The following is an 18,801-nucleotide window of genomic DNA, read 5'->3' on the forward strand; positions in this document are numbered from 1 at the left end:
ACTCGGAACGATTTTTTTTATTTTTAAGCGAGTCAGTAATCATAGACCAGCTACCTTTAAAGCATTAAAGGCTCGTTTATACAGTGATGCGAACAACGTATGATAACTCTGCCGTGCGTGATTCAAGGCTACAGTAGTGCTTCGACAGCTGCAGCTCCTGGGCTTCATCTTTTCTTCTGCTCACCATGTTTGTCCCACGGATGCCTTTGATAAGAAAACTGACTTGCTGTGTGTCCAAGAAGCTCGTTTTAGTTTCTTTAGCTTGGCACTAACCATCAGCATGTGTTTGTGTGTTAGATCCATGGAACTGATGAAGGCAGTGTTTTTACCTGGTGACCCAGTATTACAAGTTCCAGCTTTCATCCATTATGACGCACTACCAAATGTTGTCTGGATAAAGATGTGTAGAAGCAGACATTACAAACCCTGCTGCATAGTTGAAACTATTAAATAAATAAATCTCACACAGCTTTGGATTTTGACAAAGTTTTTTTTTACTTTGCAGTACAGAAATCATTTGAGCCCCAAGATAGTTTTTTTTCTTCCTTTTTTAACAACAGTTGTTCAAAACCAGATATCACAAGGCTCCCATCAGTTCAATACTGCTGCAGTACACATTTGGTCCTTCTTAAGCAATTACATGTGTCATCAATCTGCTGTTAATGCTCGGGTCTTTGATTATTTTGGGTAATACAGGAACTAATACATTTTTCTCAGATGCATTATAGTAACTCAGAGTGTTGAAAACCGGTTCAGGAGGTTTATGCTGAGCTACAGTCGTGCCTGTGACATAACTTACAGTATGCTGTCTGGTTGCAGAATCAGGGGATAAAACAAAAAGAAGAGAAGAGAGCCTAGCCCATACACCACTAAAGCACTTTTACAAAACCGGACCATATGATGTGGATGCTGAGGTGCTGCCTCGCACGGCTCTCTGCTGTTACCGGCCTGAAAGTGCAGGAATTGCCACATCCTGTGAGGAACACTCAGCTCAACACACCACAACTGAATACAGACACAGGATGCCAAGCCACAACTCACAGAACCTGACACGAAAAGAATACCTGCATATACAAAATATCAGCCGAGTATATAGTGTCCATCTTTTTCAGATACTATTGATTATGAATCATTTCATTTGGCATCTTTGGACTATGCATCGTCTTAGCATGATGAATTAGAAAAATGTAGGGTATTAACTGTCTATTAGATATAACCAGTATTTAGTGCAACACCCACCTGAATGATGTGAAGAAGCATAGCTCCCTCACTGAACCCTATCCAACAAAACTATACCGCCTCTCTATGCATCATGAACTTCTTCAGTGGGCAAACTGTGTACTCAAGTAATCAGTCAGCCCACTGGTCTTTACTTTTTTGTGTAAGTTTTCTATTTTTTATAAGATTTCCGTTGTCTTTGATTATCAGAGTGTTGCAGGACTGGCTGCCTCTACGAATCGTCGTCACCAAAGGTGTCTTTCTTCTTGCGCTCCATCTCAGCAAAGTCAAACTCTGAGCCTGTCATCCTCTTGTAGATGTCCTTGATGTCATCACAGGTGGTCTCAAAGTGAGTTGTTGCATCGTAGGACCGAGAGATGAAGATCTAGAGGGAAACAAAAGTCCAAGTGTTCCTTAATGTCACAGAGCAAACATAGTGAAATAACCAAAACAATCATCCATACAAAGTAGAACGAACAACAGAACGAAGTCTCCAAGAACTAAAAGAAAGTCCAACCAAAGCGCCCGAGATGTTCAACTGTAAGTGTTCACCAGGTGGCAGTAAGAGCTCGCAGGCAGTGTGTTCTTTCATCTGAACTACGCACACTACAAATCATTAGTTACAAAATATACAAAAAGTGTCCTCTTATTTCTGTGGTCACAGAGGAGCGCTCAATGGCTTTGTAAACCTTTGTGGGCGGAGCTGATGGAGCAGATTTTGTGTACACTGTGTAAAAACCCAACATTAAAGTAACAAAGATATATGTCAGAACTTTGCAGTCATGTCCAGGACATTTAATAACAATATCTGCTGACTGATTTTTAGCCTTATAGGCAGATTTACAACCTGAAGCTAACGACAGAAGGACAACATGCAGTTGTTGAAGATGTGCACTGACAAATCAGCTAAACTGCACAGAGATTACACCAAGTCTGCCTTTATCATGTGATAAATACGGCCTGTAAGACAGCACGTGTGTTAGTCACCAAATCCATCTATAAAACACCAACACTGTGTGCTTCATTAACTACATCGCTGACTTTAGCCAGGTTAAAAATGCCATTCAGATCAAAGCTGGAAACCTGCCCGACATAAACAGACTTCAGCCCAGTCTGGATCTGACTTCAGTGCTGGAAATTCTATAAAACTAAAAGACACCATTTTTTAAAATACTTCTAGTCAGGTTTGACTGTGACTTCAACTCCCACTGTGTCAGCACTGAGAGATTAAAACATTCACAAAAAACCCCCCCAAAAAACAGATCTCCACTAATTCAGAGACTGATATACTTGGTGGGAAATACAGATGAAGATGTGGGATAGGGACACATGCAGGAAAAATCCTGAAATTACATGTTTTTCCCTGTGGGTATTTGGCAATAGTAGCAATACTGGGAAGTGTACGGTCAACATGGAGGTCAAGTGCAATGAAACTGAAGAAAACACCAGCACATAGAAAAATGCTGTGAAAGCACACAAAACACCGTGGAAATAGGAAAAAGGCAAAAACAAATGTAACAAACTAAACCGAAGTGTTTCTGGTAGGTCACCGTGTCATGTTGAAGATGTCACTGTCAAGAACACAAACTGTGTAACAGTATAAATATTTCATCTTCATACCTGACTTTCAGTGCCAATGTCAGTGGGTGCATACTGGTCACTAATGCTGACAAACTTCTGCTCGATGGGCTCCAGCAAGTCCAGGGCTGGCTTGATCTCCTTCTCTGGCTCACCCGTCTCCACTGTGGTGCTAACGATGGCGATGTATTTACCCTGCGCAGCCACATTGTGTGCAAAGGAGATCATACAAACATAGATGTCTGCAAAAGAAAAACTCAAGTTAGTGTCACATTCAGTGTTGTCATTTAGTGCCAGTGCTCAACTTGTGGATGTTAGACATTTCAAACCCCGCATCAGATGTACGCCTCAACTAAAACCTGACGTGCACCTCGAGAACATAACTACACATCGGCTGGATGCTTGGTGTGGAAGGTTGGGGTGTGGGGATGAAAGGATTTTCACTTACTACACAAGTTATGACGTTAAGGTCTGACTATACAGCTCAGTCACACAGGATTTGAAAGAGATTTATGGTTTCAGAAAGTGTTGATTGACATCTTGCTGAACAGAAAATTTGATCTTAGAGGCCTAAACATTAGACCGACTGCTCACCGTGTTTCCTGTTGACCTGATTCTGGGGGATGATGATCTGGCACGAGTTTACGTCACCAGTGTTGGCTATAGGATGACTCAAGATGCAGATGGCTCTGATCACCTGACCCACTTTGGTGACACGATCCATAACGTAGCTGGGGTCGCAGATCAGCTGCTTGCACCTTGCAATCTGTGATTTGCAAACATGTTCAAAAAGTTAAAGTAGTGAACAACACCAAAGAGCAACTGCATGAACATTAAGCTTGCAAAACGTCATTACATTGTTCAAGTGGCCACCATAACTATAGACACTGTCACTGTGACTTCTCCATCAAAGCAACACGTCACAGTGCACATGCTGGTTCTTATACAGCGCTTTTCTACTCTTAAGGACAGGTGAACATAATAAAAAGAGGAACCAGTCTGGCAGTGCCTTCAGCACTACTGGGACCTGCGTTACTCACCTCCCCCTCAGACTTGACTCCCACCACCTTCCCATTCTCCATCACAATCTCTTCTATTGGCTTGTTCAACATGTACGTCCCACCGTAGATGGCACTAAGTCTGGAAATTGAGTCACAATTCAAGAGTTAAAACCACACCCAACCTAAAAATGTAACAAAGTCCAGTTAAAGAAAACGTCCTCAAACAAAAAGTCCAACATATCAAGTTCCATGTGGATTATTAGTCATCGTAATATAATCTGAAGCAGCCTAACAGTCATGCATTCAAAAAAAAAAAAAAGTATTGAAAAAATACAAAAAGTTGTCTTCAAATAAAAATGCTTACTTAAAAAAAAAAATAAAAAAATAATAATGAAAATGTGTAGTTTGAGTTTCCTCCTTAACTAAAGCTCACATGTAAACCAGCATCTCAGCTTTAACTCTACTTTTCTCCTGAATTCTTTAGACTTTCTCATTTCGTCTCCTCACAGAGTTTTGTTTGCACACGTGCTCTGAATGAAGGATTTAACTGAGTGTCGTCACATTGGATGAGTTACAGAGTATGTGACTGGGCTGCATCTCCTGCGTGCATACAATAACTACTGCAAAGACAAAGGAAAAGGCTGCATATATTACAATAACCTCACCGTAAAGATGAGAAAAGTTAGAGTAAAAACACGTCCTCTGTTTAAATCTAGGACCCGTGAACTACGATCTAATGGTTTGCCAAACTGCCAAATTAAAAACGTGGTGCCACCTGCTGTGCCAACCCCCCTGTGAATAAGGGAGCATCTTATACAGTAGCTTATTAAACTTTCAGAACTCACTGTAGGAAGGTAAATGAAACCAAAACCTAAAAACAGCGTGACAACTTTGTTAGGGTAGATAGGGGACAATCAGACTACGAAGCAGAATATCCAACCCTGAGATTATGAACCACAGTTAACATCTTTTATGATGATTATTTTTGGTACAAACAAAATATTCATCACACGTGTCTAACAATGGAAAGCGTCCCCTACCTGGCAAAGCCTTGTGGCAGTTCTCCCAGGCCGTACAGTGGGTACAGATATGGGCTCTTGCCATATCGGGCCAGAGACTCACTGTAAAGCTTTATCCTGTTGATTGCTTCCATGCAGGGTTGATCCAGGTAACTAAGGGCAGAACAATTAGAACAATCTAAATGCTACAAGTTGCACCATTTCACAGCAGAGGCCATCATAATCATGTTCAACTAGAGAAACTGTTAAGACAAAAGAAGGCTACTAACTCATCTGTACGGTAGAGGGCAAGGGAGTGACCGGTGAAGTCCATGACTTCCTGGCCCAGGTCAAACTTCTTGTATATTTCCCTCATCGTTGTCTTCTTTGGGTCGACACCCTCCATAGTCTTGGGGTCATTCTCATCAAAGTTGGCAACAAAGACCAGGAACTTTCTGAAGCGCCGCTTCTCAAACAGCCCCATCAGACCTTTGAGTGAGAACGAGTTTAGAAAAGGAGGAAATCCATAACTAGAGCGGGGGGCAAAAACAAAACAACCTTCCACCAAACTGTTCAGTATTTAACTAGACTTACTGGATGCCAGGGCCTCAGTCTCCGTAGAGGGAACTTTATGGATTTTGGGCTTCTTGTACACAAAACTGCCTTCAACCACTTTGAAATCCAGGTAGCGAGTCACCTGTGTGATCAGCAGCATGCGGACCAGCTGACCTGCAACAAAGGAATACTTTCATTCATGGAAACAGTCATCGTTATCACTTCTAAGGATCCTTTTAATCGTTGCCCAGTTAATATTATATCGTTTCTTGTCTACCAAAGGTCAGGGAAACTATACCATTGGCCATGAGGAATTTAGGGACAAGGTCCACGTTCCAATCCCGGCCTTTTCCCATTGACTCAGGAGGGCTTCCGGGAAGGTTGAAGCGCTTGTAGACCTGTAATGAGACACATAACATCTGACTCACAGGCAACAGCTTCCACTTTCACAGAGGCATCTTTATTTCCTATTTTCACAAAATGAAATATGCTAATTCTATCATCAACAGCTCTGCTGGACAGAAGAGGAAAGTGTGGTGTTTCAGAACAAAATGTATATATGTTAAAAGAAGCCGTTATCAGCCTTAAAATACAAATGTTCATCCTAACTCCACATCATTGTGGTGAAACAATCCAACTCAATCCAAAAGATAAATCAGAGACGTAACAGGTCAACTTACGTCTTCAAGAGGTGTGATGGAGGCGCTATCACCTCCGTAGTAGGAGTTGCGATCCATGTGCAGAACCTTTTTCCCATTCACTGACATAATGCCTGATAAAATACATTCCTGTTGGGAGAGGCAAGTAGTACAGAAGATGAGTTAGACTCAAATCAACCACAGAGTTCTTCGTCTTTCTTTCCTCACAAACGAGTTACAGGATATAACAATATAATAATTACAAAAAACACTTATAATAAAAATGATTCACTTAACAGGAATAGCTGTATTTACCAGGGTCAGCTCAACTGCATGCAGAGGGTTAACCAATGGTTCCAGTGAAACATTACTTCACAGGCGGTTTAGATGACGTACAGGTTCAAAACTCGATTACTGCAGTCCAGCATGTGCTGTTATGTTTTTACACATCTGTACAGTTACACCAACAAATCTGTTTTTTAAAACTGCAGCCAACTCTGTACATCAAGGAAACTGCCTTTTGTCAGACATTAGATTTACGCCTTCATCCTGAAGGTAACACATACCGTGCAAGTGTAACCTCCCTGATTCTGCAGCTAACCTTCTGCGTGTCAGTTTTGCCTCCCATCACTTCCTGTCAGTCTCAATACTTTTAGCAGCAGTCTGTAATGTGTGAAGTGACTCAGTAGGTCAGTTCGTCTACCATCACGCTCGTCGGGTTAAACAGCAGCTTTTTTATTTAAAAACAAAACAAAAGCAGTGTTTCTGTTACGGTTATTCACTACATGACTCGGCCATTTGTACTTTACAATGTCCCACATGTTACTGTTTCCATGACTTTTAATTTGCCATGCTACTGACTTTGACAGAACAGTAAACATGCATGTCTGACATGTTTGTGCAGAGCTGAGAGGATGAGTGCTGCTTCCACTGGGCTTCAGAGGGTTGGACATGATAAGAATTGCCACAGTGGAATTCCCACCCAAACCTCAATAAGATTAGAGCTGAGGGTTTGTAGAAGTTAGCCAACAGTGTGAGCATCACGTGACTAAAACAAGTTGTACTACTGAATGAAAGCTTATGCTCAGAAATATGTTTCTTACATAACAATCAAACTAAGGCAGCACTGACTGATGCCACCTGACGGTTACTGTCAACTCGCAGAGCACCTGTGCCAGTACACACAATACTACAGCTTACTGGTAAACCACCTTTCTCATGAAAATAATCCATTACACAAAAACTAGCTGTAAAAAAAAAACAAAAAAAAAAAAACTGTTAAAAATACAAATAAACCGAAATAATATAAAAACTACAATCTAAGAAAAAAGAAAAAAATGGAAACAATGTTGTACTTTAATTAAAAAAAATAGATACAAAAACTGGATAAACAAAATGAAAATGTAAAACATAAGTGGGGGGTTACATCTCTGCATCGTTACTACACTGTCCACGTCTGTCCAAAGAAACTAAGTTTCATTTGCTCCACTGAAACTGGATCATGACGACTGCTCAATGCTTCATGCAGACACACCAAAGAAATAAAATAAAATACATGGGCCAGAGTTGCTGTAATGTGGCATAGCCACTCCTCTGAGGAGACGTGACTGAAGCCAACCTGCTGCTGCCTATAAAAACGGCGACTTTGAGAGAGGCCCGGAGGACCGTCAGCGGCAGGATTCATGCTGACAGAGGGGAAAATCATGCCAGTTCACTGTACCGTCAGGCAGAACATTACACCAACACAAAGCAACACAAGCAGTGACAAAGTCCCAGTTCAATATTTAACACATGAAACCCACAAATATCAGCAGTCGGGGGCAACAAAGACTCCATCTGGATGGCTTTCTCGAACATCATAGTCACATGTCTCAAATATAACCTGACTTTCAATTTACTAATAATGTAAAGAAGTTAACTGAAGATCTACAAATGTACAAAGTTGGTATCAGTTGTGGATATACAGGACTGATTTATGTCATGTGCTTTTCTTCATTTCATGTGACCGTTAATGAGCCTGCCAGCTGGATAAAACAAGACATCAGTTTGAATATTTGTTTCAGGGATTTTTACTATCAGAATGTAAAACCAATCTGATTACCTAAAAATGCAGATTAAGACAAAAATATGCTATACTCTATAGTAATAAAGTGCACTGTGTGGTTGACTTCAGCACAGTCATGGGCAGATTAAAGGTCTACATGCAAACATGTGATGGGCTTATAAAATTAGAATGGAATGTGCCACATCCACAGGATCTCTCCTTTATGACAGCATTTTACAGCAGTACATCCAGAGTGTAAGGCATCTTTACATTCTCTATGCTTTTTGTATTATTTAATAATCATTTCATCAAACATCTACACACACCACTGACACCTACAACCTCACAAAACACTGGCCTGTTAGAGGAAGTGTAAGGTCAGCAGTTTGTGACCCTCAGCTTTTCAACCACAACCCACTTTATACTTCACTGTTTTTACATCACCAGACAAGACTTTTAGCAGAGGGCCTTGAATCTGGATTATATTTAAGGCTTTTCTTTTCTCCCATCAAGTCATCTGCTTTAAGTTTGTTTAGCCACAAACTAACTGGTGCCTTTGTCCCTTTGTTGCTTCCTTTTTTGTTGAATCGGTTTCCTGGTTTTGTATTCAGCAATTCTGTCTCGTCTACAGCGGTGTACTCCTCGCAGGAGAAGAGAATTCCTCCTCCTTTCCTAGCCTGAATTTCATCTTCTTGAGGGTCTTAGCCCAAACATTTCATCCCGAGTATCCTGTATCAATTCCATAACTACTTCTGTATCATTTGACTCATTAAGATTATCTGCAGTGCTTCAAATTCTCCTATTTTAACTTCTAAACTACTTTTCATAAGTGGAGTCTTGTGTCCCATCATGCCTCTGCACTAAAGTTACCTGTAGTCATTATTGTGACTGAGTACTTTTACTGCTTCTTTTTTTTAAAGGATCAATCTTCCAAAAAAAGTAAAGCACTTCTGCAAACACTGCAGATCCCTCCTACACATCAACTCAGATAGTTAATAGTGGGTTATTTAAAATGCAGAAATGGTTTACCTGACAATGGGAATAAAAACATTTTGCTGACCTCAAATTACAGAAACAAAAGAGTAGATAGTGACTATAAAAACGACTGAGCAAGAGCAGTCACAGGTGTCACAGCTGGTTTATTTAACGTGTTCTTTGGTGTGTGGGGAGACGCTCACGTGCCTCAAGTTTAAAACGGCCTTCATTTTGCAGCAGACGACTTTTAAGCTGGTGGAATAATTTCGTGGTACTGCTACCTTTAGCAGCAATAGTTTTACGGCATCTTTTGCAAATGACCGCACTGTGTTCTGCACCCTCCTCGTGAAAGCCAAACGGCAGTGAGTCTTATTCCCTCGCTCGTCTGAAGCTCCCGCCATACGTTTCCCTATCTGGTGGTCTATAAACACGCGTGCTCAGTGCAGCGGGCCACGCAGGGGATTAATATTGCCATGGCAATTTATACTTGACAGTTACATCGAGTATACTCGATATATAGCCAACCCCTAGTTTTAACTCTTGGTTTTGTCCTCTGGGCTCTGCACTGGTCACGTAACTGAAAAGAATGAATAGTGTCACTGAGTTTGTAACAGACTTCCTCGTATGGCACGAGTTTACTGTGCAGTTAATGGGATTTCCCATCTCTTCTTCAGCTCCCAAATGTTACTACACCTGAGATGTGAAGAGCATCTTTGCTACCACGTCACTTTTGTTCTTCTTTAGTTATTCACTCATTGGGAAGAAAAATAAAAATAAAAACACACGCACACACACATTTTAGTCTCAGGTAACACATGGTTTGCTTTGTGTGGAGGAGATGCCTGAGACCCACCCACTGACCCAGAGAGCAGCCAGGGACAGAAGCAGCTCGAGTGAACGGACTGCAAAACATGCCTAACTTTTTATGCCTCTCTGTTCAAATCTGCATATTCACTGTAAACTAATTGTTTATTTTATTTTGTGCTTTTTGTTTTGACTGTTCTTGGTTGTCACTGTTCTATTATGTGTTTTATTCCATTGTTAAGTGTCCTTGGGTGTCCTGAAAGGCGCTTTTAAATAAAATGTATTATTATCATCATCATCATTATTATGCCTCAGTCTTTTCAACAAAACGCCTTTTAGTCATCCTTAGTCTATATTCTCCATCCTTTATCACCATCTCAGATGATAACACACTGTTATGTTTAAACTATCAGGGCTGCTGGTTTGATGAAAGATTTTAATGTCAAACTATAAACTGTAAGGAAACACAAATTGGTGAGCATCAATTTGCTTCATCCATTGATAGAAACACTGTCACTGGCTTAATTGGGCCAATCAACTTGTTCACCTGTTACAACAATCTTATCAATAACTAAATGCTGTCCTGACTGGAGTCTAAAAGCTGCTTACTCCAACTACCAGCATCATAATGAGAACCAGGCCACACTTAGAGTTTGGCATCTTGTGCCAAGCCACTAATGTGTCGTCAATAGTGGACAGATGGGGAACCCCATCCCCCTGCCCCCAGCATAATAAACCTCCCAAAATCCAAGAAGGCCTGCCTAACAATTTCCATTTAAGACCTAGAGCACAGAGTACACTTCACAGTGACAGCTGTTACCGTGCGCTTGGAAATGTTTTAAGACTAATTGTTGCCATGTACGACACAACTATCCCTTTCTGATTAAGTATCTGCCCCAGAGACAGGAAATAAAATCAGATAAAGTTTCCTGGTGGCAATGTCTAACGTGAGTAAAATTATGTATGAAGCGGGGCTTGCACGGATTCCTGCATAACCTGCTCAGTTAGTAAACATAGCAACGCCTTTGTCTGTGTTGTAGCAGAAAAGGAGAAGGGGAAGGTGGCAGAATACAGAAGTGAAGTCATTTATTTGCAGACTGAACTACTTCCATGTGAAACTACACTATGCCACCTCAGTCTTTAAGTCTGCAGGTCCGTTCTGACTGGCTGGCCACCAGCTCTAACTAAACTGGCTCGCAGACTTCTCTCAGTGTACTTTCAGTTCCTCAGCCTTGTTGGAACCACACCCAGAATTAGTCCGTCAAAGTTAACCCTCTGTGCGCCTGCTCTGCTGCCCAGCATGAAGTCCCGGACTGAAGCAACTCAATGCTTGCTGTCAAAAACACGTCACTGTACAGAGAGTCAACAAGGTGGAGACGACAATGGTACACGCAGCCGTTGGCTTGCAATTAAGCCCCAACCTAACCACTGGTTTTCCGACATGTTTAAGCAACATAAAGTCAGGAAGTCTGTCCGAGGGAATCGTTTTATTTAAAAACACGGCCAGCAAAGAGTTTCAGTTGAAACAAAGCCTACACATCCCCAATCCCACACACTCCGATATGTTACTTTTTGGGGGGCGACGGGTGTAAAAGTGAACTGAAAGTCGGACAGGATATATAACTTCAACCTGCTGGTGAAGTTTGCGATCGCAGTTACATTAACGTGTCCCAATGCGCATCTATGCCAAATAGCTTCTCTTTTTATTAAACACGAGAACCTGCTGAGATTTCTTCACAGTGCTGTTCAGTTTGTAGTAGTTTAGTTGTACTGCCGCACAGAACAGCGCTGAAAGGAAACTTCAACGAGCTCAGCATAGCTACACTGCCATAGAACTACTTTCAGCAGGCGAGCGGCGGTGGGAACAGATTCGACCCCAAGAATAAATTCGATGACACCGCTACAACACGACTGTACTCCGTCGTTAGCAGGCTAATAAATTAGCTTAATGTAGGTCAGCTAACGTTAACAGACTACTCATCCGTAGTCTAATCTTATCTTGACTGAGAAAAGCTGCCTTAATTAGCGCTCAGTTTCTGTATATCCAGACAATGAACTGCGCTAATTAAACTCAAGCGGCACTACAATACCTATTAAGGATGCAAAACAGTTTGAGCGTTTCAACTTATCTCGAGCGAGTTAACAGTTGCTATCGTTAATCTTTTTCAGACACCGATAGCAGCTGCCGACAGCATAGAGCTAGTAGTTGGGGTTAGCGCCTTCATTTAGTTTCCATTGCTTAACACGTAAACGCTCACGCTCGGTTAGCGGCTACGCTAGCTACTTAGCATTAACCCTGCTGATTAGGCCCCGTCTTCTCCAGCGTTAACCGCGCTGTTAACAGGTTGCAAATCAGGCCCACGCGTTGTATGTTTTTCTCTCTCACCGTAAGCCCGGTGCCCAGAACGATAACATCGTATTCTTCATCCATTTTTTCCAAAAGTCTTTGCTCTTCCGCTCCGGAATATGAGGAAAGAAGAAAATGGAGATCTGCGGGGCTACAAGTGAGAGGGGCTGCGGCTCAGCGTCAGGCGCCTTCGGGGCGGGGCTTCTCAGCCTGTCAGTCACTCCAGGAAGAGGCGTGAAGACCGGGTACCTGTGTGGGCCAATGGTGTGGACGCACTGCTTCACAAAGCAGTGTTGCACCTGTGCTTTACAGCCGACAGGGATCAGGTAGGGTGACCAGGTCCCAACAAAGTAGATATGGGCCAAACACTGTGTTGATGTGGGAAACCTTACCAGTGCCGGAAGGTAGTGTGGCATACCCATAGCTAAATAACAATATCATAAACTGTTTTAACGCAATACGGCCAAATATATTTAAATGTGACTCACTCATTAAGCATAAAGTACAATAAGGATAAAATATGTTTCTATGCCAGTAGTTAATAGTAGCTGTTAGTTGAGCCGGTGTTTTGTCTTGTAATCATAGGGTTCTAGCAGGAGTCCATCCATTGGTTTTATGCCTTACTTGTCAATTATAGCAATTGATTGCCAATTATTGCACACATTTGACACACGCACTGTGTGAAACTGAACAAGAAAACTACAGCAAACAAACGCTGTGGCTTCATTTTCTTTGTGATAGTTTCCATCATAGTCACAAAAATTTACATTACTTTTTAGTGAATTGCAACTTTGCCTGTTGAGCATAGCGTGGGCAACATGCTCAACTGCTGCAACAAGATATATGCCTGACACACCTGTTTGGCAAACCCACTGACAAACAGAAAAGTCCCAAGTCCTACATCGGAGTGTGGACTGCTTTGAGCTCATATAGACAGTAACCAAGACAAACATATTTTTAAGTAGAAACTTTGTACAACACAACAGGCAGCCAAGCAGATTATCAAACAGTACCAAATGTAGTGGCTGACAATGAAAGCTCCATTTTTGTTTTGGCAGGATGCAGAGTTTATCAGATAAAGCGAGATTAGCATTAGTGTGACCAATCATGTCTAAACCTGCGTCTTTTAGCAAACACAAGGGTGACAGTTTTTACTGTAATCTACACAATCTGTGCAAAATGACTTGAATCACACTATTAGGCTTCAGCTTTTCTTTATTTCAATAAATTAAGAATTCAGTGTTTCAAGGATTGATTAGGGTCTGTGTGCCAGGTCACATTCAAACACTTGCACTACGTCGGGTTTCCTGGCCAGCTGCCTGGCGGTTGTGCCGGACGCATCCTCAGAATCTTTGAGGCCGAGCTGCAGGAGCATCCTGGCTGCGTCTGCGTGCTGCCCAATGCACGCCATGTGAAGAGCTGAGAGAAGAGAAAGAGCTGAGCAGTAACAATGAAACAGCAGTAAAAAACTGCTTCCCTTAACAACTGAGTTTTGGTGGTGACATTACCACCATATGAAAATAAAAAGGCAAACTAAGAGAGCCAACAGATGACTCTCCCATTTCAGAAGCTTGGTGCCGTTTCTGTAACACTGAAAATGTTACAGGTCACTATAGAGCACTGTGCTGATGAGCTGGAGTCTCTGCAGGTTCATTTTTCAGACTGAATGAATGCAAACGAGGGACGTACACAGGTGTATGCAAAACACAGGAATAGCTCTTTCTTTGTTTGATGTCAGTGACAAAAAACAGAAGTAAACCCGTCACAGACATTCACTCAATATTAACTGTGCAGCTTTCAAGTTATTTTAAGAGAGTCCAACCAAAGGTTAATGGGCAGAAGCCTGTAAACTAAAAATGGTGGATTTTTCATGTTGGTTCACTTGCTGCGGCGGTGCATGGCGTGGAAATTGATGCTGCATCACTATAACCTGCTCCAGTGCAAGATGTGTATGAGATAAGAGATCAGTAGGTACGAGATTACTGCCTACTGACCAATCAGGTCTCTGGAATATAGCACCACCATTCCTGGAAGATCCCACAGAACTCCATGCATGGACAGTAGGAAGGTCTAAGGTTTCTTAAAGTCTTCCCTGATGAGCATCGATAAGAATCGTGAAATTCTCTGAACTCTGCCTTTATTCCTTCATGACATCAAACAGGCTAAACTTTATTAATAAAGTGGTTCAACATGTCAAAGCTCACACACTCACACTGCTGCTTTCAGCTTGTATTATGTGTTTAAACTGTTCATATTTTTCTATTATTATCATTTAATATCAGCTGCTCTGCTGCCTGTAGACCTGTCTCTGTTTGTCATATGCTGCAAACATGAAAACTTCCCTCATCACCAGACTGATAAACGCAGTGTTCACGTAACCAGCTGATGTCCATCACTGTGTACCAAGTATCCTGACTGTTAGTGTACGTGAAGCCAGAAAAGATCATCTGTGATCGTTTGGTGAAATTTCCCCTCGTCACATGATCTGTATTTTCAACTGGCTGAACAGAAACAGAGTATTTCAGCTGCAGAACACACGGGCACACTGAACAGTTTATGGATGTCATTGTTTGTTAAATAACTGTCTCTGATTAAGGTGCATGGTCAGAGAAAATAACTTTACATAAAGGCACTGAGAAGGTCATCCTACCAGTCCTTCCCTTTTTGTCCCGGGCATGAGGATCCGCTCCCAGCTCCACCAGTGTGTTTATAGTGGACGTGTGGCCCTCCTGAAAGAGATGCACGTCAGTGTCACTGTGACTCGGTGAAGGATCTGTAGCCCGTGCTTTGCCTCGAGGCTTTTGGTTTTATTTTCTTGTTATGTTCGGTACGCATGTCTTGTATTAGCAGTCTGAGAAAACTGTTCATTCACTCTTCATGGCTACAATCAGAGATGACAAAAAACAGCTTCCAGTAATTCTTGTAATCAAGAGCACAGATATAAAACAAGCACATGTACAGTGAATATGTCCTTGTTGTAAATGAGTGACAGCTAAAAAAAAATGAAGCTACAAGCATCAGCCTAGCATCAGGTGTACAGAGAGGTGAGAATGAGGTTCCTGAAAGCTACATGACTGTTTTAAATAAAGCAACGTTTGATTTCCACTCATCTTCAAGAATGGTCACTGCCTCTGGCAACTGCTATAGGAACCTCGTCTTAGTGCAAAAAGAAAACAGAAACTGGTGAGATATACCAACGTTACAGACATGTTTATTTTCTTATCTTTCCCAATCCACGTGCATAATTCCAGATATGATGGCTGCTGTAGGACAAACAAGCCACCGTTTGACTGCAGTGAACGCTGTCAGTCCACTATTTACCTCCACTGTCAATATCTATATCAGTGCTCTCTTTTCACAGTGATACTGAAGTGAGTTGTTGAGGATATCTTCAGCTTTTCTATCAGTAAGCACTGTTTTTACTGCTGTTAGCTCATGTTAGCTAACATTAAATATTAGTGAATCAAACATTGTTGGACACTTTGTGTAAATGTAATCAAACAGTTTATAAGAGAGAAAGTGTGATTTTTTTAGACACCCGCGTCTAACACTAGCTGACATAACGTTAGCTTGTAACCAGCTGTTGTTGTTCTTTAGCCAGCTCATCCGGACTGGATGAGTGAAACTACGCCATACAGGGTAAAACTACAGGAAAAGTGCTGTTAGTTCATTGTGAAGACTGTCCTGTAATTATAAAATATGAAAGGTTTGGAAAGATAAATGTAATATTCCTTAAGGATGAAACTGTGACTCCTTCAAACCAGCAGCCCATGAATTTCAGCGTCACGCCTCTACATCCTCCGCTCCACCAGCTGAGCCATGGCGAGGGTCTGCTGCTAGTAAATATTAACCACAGCATGCAACAACAAAGCAAAATATCTGCAAACTTCTCAAGTCATCCCATCTTGGTCCCTTTCCTTACATTCCTACGCTGCCCATTTACTTATTTATCTTTCCCAACCATTCCGAAACTTCCCACCGGACTGCTGAAGTAGACCAGACGGAAATCCCTGCTCTGACCTTGGCAGCATAATGCAGGGCGGTGAGCTGGATGCTGGTCGCCCTCTGGTTCACCTCTACATTCAAGTCCTTGACCAGAAACCGCAGAGCTTCATCCTGGCCAGTGACGGCTACCTGGTGCACTGGCTGAGCCCCGAGTATGTCAGCAGCTGCTGCAGATGCCTGCGGCACATACACACACACAGACACACACACACACACACACACACACACAGAGTCAGGTAAGGTGGAGACACTACATATAACTACGTCAGTGCAGAAACATTACTGCAGGGGAATGCTTTGCTCCACCTGGTGCTCATCTAAAAGAAGCCTGGCCACAGAGATGTGTCCATTCCTGATGGCGTCCATGAAAGGCGTGACTCCACAGCTGTCAGTGCTGTCAGGCGTGTAGCCACATCTGGAAAAACACCAGTAAATGTGAGGATCAGTCAGACAAAGTTATCTGTGAGCTGCAAATCAGCATCAAGCAGGTGGAGCTGCATTTGTGCCAAAAGAAGTCACATAAATTTACGAGAGCAGAAATTTTCAGTGTCATAAAAATGACTTTAATTTTTAAAACATCTATTTATTAAATACATTTTTATACTGTGAATTTGTCATTTTCAGTTGACATTGGCTGTATGTAAAAAAACTGCTGATAACTACAGTCAAACAACATCCAGAATTGACTGGATTTGGCATTAAATATGCAGCAGAATTAGGCTCTATGTAAAATTTCAACATACCTGTCCAGCAAGATCTTAACCACCTCCTCACATCCATGCATTGCTGGATGAACAGAGAGAATGTAAGTTATAATTTCCCCTCACGTCACATCTCCACATACTGTAAGTACAGACACCTGCAGTGTGTAGTGGCGTCCTGCGTGTCCTGCTCTCCGTCCTCCAGACGTCTGGTGCAACAAGGAGCAGGTGCTGTATGACCACAGGGTCTCCCTCTCTGCAGGCGATGTGGAAGGAGTTCCAGCCGTCCTTGTTTCTCAGTGCGGGGTCGGCACCGTAGCAAAGCAGCTCCTGGATCACGTCCAGGTTCCTCCGAGTGCACGCCATCATCAGCGGAGTCCTGAGAGCAGAGACACAAATCTCCTCTGACAAACAAACTTACTGCAATTGGCGGATATATTCATACATTCTATGTAGAAGATCTGTCACGCACTTACTAATACAGCCACTAGGGGGCGTGGATAACCGGGGAAATATGGAGTGAAGTTGGAAGGATAACAAATGTGCTGATGCTGTCCTACTGACCTGTTTTTATTTGTTTCCTGCGCTACAATCATGGAACATATTATACAACTTGTAATATTTTCACATTTTAAAAGTAGCTTATGAAAAAAATAATATTACAATTTCTTTCATGTTAATTTTAAACGACCCTATTGAATGCACTCCAAACGGGGCTCACATATACAGTGAGCACCACTGTAGAACAGTCAGTGTTTAACAGGGTTGGACTGTATCGTGACTTTCACGTGTCAAACCTCAAGTAAAGTCTGAATTTGAAATAATGTATATTTAATTTGTAATAACTTATTGTATTGTTGGCTATCTTTACTAATAAGTCCCTTCGATTTTCAACTAGAAACACAAATTTATTGAAGTATATTAAAGAAAAGTAAAGCAGCTTATTTTATGCATATATGACGGCATTTGTGTACGTATATTAATCGGTTGTACTGTTCTGTCGAGTTAAAAAGTGTCACTCCTTCGAGCCGGATTCGAACCAGCGACCTAAGGATGCCAGCATTCAGCCTCTACAGTCCTCCGCTCTACCAACTGAGCTATCGAAGGGCGGTGACTCCTCCCACAGCGCAGCCAGGTTTAAAGTAAACCCGGGAAAGACGGCGCTGATTTCTTCCTCCTTCCTTTTACAATAGGGTTACAGTAATGTAGTAGCACTTTAACAGGTTCTTTCTCACCAGTCAGCCTTCTTCAGACTGTCCACTTTGGCGCCTTCTTGGAGCATGTAGCTAACGCAGTCCTTGTGGCTCATGGAGGCAGCTTCGTGCAGCGGCCTCTTGTAGTCGTTGTTGTACACCTCTACATCCAAGCCAACCCCCTTTATCAGGTACTTTACAATGTCCAGGTGTCCATGCCTTGCGGCGTAGTGCAGCAAGGTGTCTCCCGACTTGCCGAAGTGTTTGGTGCTGACAGTTTGCGCCGCAGTCGAGCCGCCTAATGTTATGTGTTTCTCCAGCGCGGCTAACTGTCCGTCCTGAGTGAGCTTCACTAGCAGCTTCAAAGTGTTTTCATCCATGCTGGGTGGAAGTTAAATGCTGGAGCAGAAACTGGCCTACGGGCCAAAATGAGAACAGTTACTCTGAAGTGTAGAAGAACACACGCTGGCCTGTTTACCAGCGCGATTCCTGGTTGAGCTGCTTAAAATCACGTGGCCAACCATGACCTAACCCTGTAGCTCTGAAACCGACATAAAGCACGCAAGTGTTGGGTTTTTTACGTACTTATATTTTGATCAAAATTCTAAATATTATTATAAGCACTAATAGATGTTGGTTTTTTTTTTAGATTTTAGATTAAAATGATCAGAATTATACAGTGTGCATATACTGATACAATTTGATGAGAAACCTTTTATATAATAGTCAAAGCAAGGTTAGAAT

At 42.1% G+C, this 18,801-nt stretch overlaps 2 protein-coding genes and 1 non-coding gene across 4 annotated transcripts; all 3 read right to left on the minus strand.

The window, feature by feature from the left end:
* Positions 1–470: 470 nt before the first annotated feature.
* gdi2 (GDP dissociation inhibitor 2) lies at positions 471–12,389 on the minus strand. The gene is made up of 10 exons (XM_003449745.5): positions 12,198–12,389; positions 6,031–6,138; positions 5,649–5,748; positions 5,390–5,524; positions 5,086–5,284; positions 4,838–4,969; positions 3,837–3,936; positions 3,391–3,562; positions 2,839–3,038; positions 471–1,603 (listed from the first exon to the last, which is right to left on the minus strand). The coding sequence occupies exons 1-10, from the start codon at positions 12,240–12,242 to the stop codon at positions 1,451–1,453; spliced, it is 1,344 nt and encodes a 447-aa protein (XP_003449793.1). The 5' UTR covers positions 12,243–12,389; the 3' UTR covers positions 471–1,450.
* Positions 12,390–13,355: 966 nt separating this feature from the next.
* ankrd16 (ankyrin repeat domain 16) lies at positions 13,356–18,637 on the minus strand. 2 transcript variants are annotated; one of them, XM_003449748.5, is made up of 7 exons: positions 18,100–18,635; positions 17,023–17,243; positions 16,907–16,949; positions 16,470–16,578; positions 16,179–16,340; positions 14,809–14,887; positions 13,356–13,577 (listed from the first exon to the last, which is right to left on the minus strand). In XM_003449748.5, the coding sequence occupies exons 1-7, from the start codon at positions 18,435–18,437 to the stop codon at positions 13,414–13,416; spliced, it is 1,116 nt and encodes a 371-aa protein (XP_003449796.1). In that variant the 5' UTR covers positions 18,438–18,635; the 3' UTR covers positions 13,356–13,413. The 2 variants fall into 2 exon arrangements, with proteins under 2 accessions (XP_003449796.1, XP_005475654.1); XM_005475597.4 differs by having other exon boundaries at positions 13,434–14,659; positions 18,100–18,637.
* trnay-gua (transfer RNA tyrosine (anticodon GUA)) lies at positions 17,884–17,971 on the minus strand. The gene is given in 2 exon segments: positions 17,884–17,919; positions 17,935–17,971. It is a non-coding gene; the product is annotated as a tRNA-Tyr (tRNA).
* Positions 18,638–18,801: the final 164 nt, after the last annotated feature.

This window comes from Oreochromis niloticus, linkage group LG17 (assembly GCF_001858045.2).
Source record: "Oreochromis niloticus isolate F11D_XX linkage group LG17, O_niloticus_UMD_NMBU, whole genome shotgun sequence".
Lineage (NCBI taxonomy): Eukaryota > Metazoa > Chordata > Actinopteri > Cichliformes > Cichlidae > Oreochromis > Oreochromis niloticus.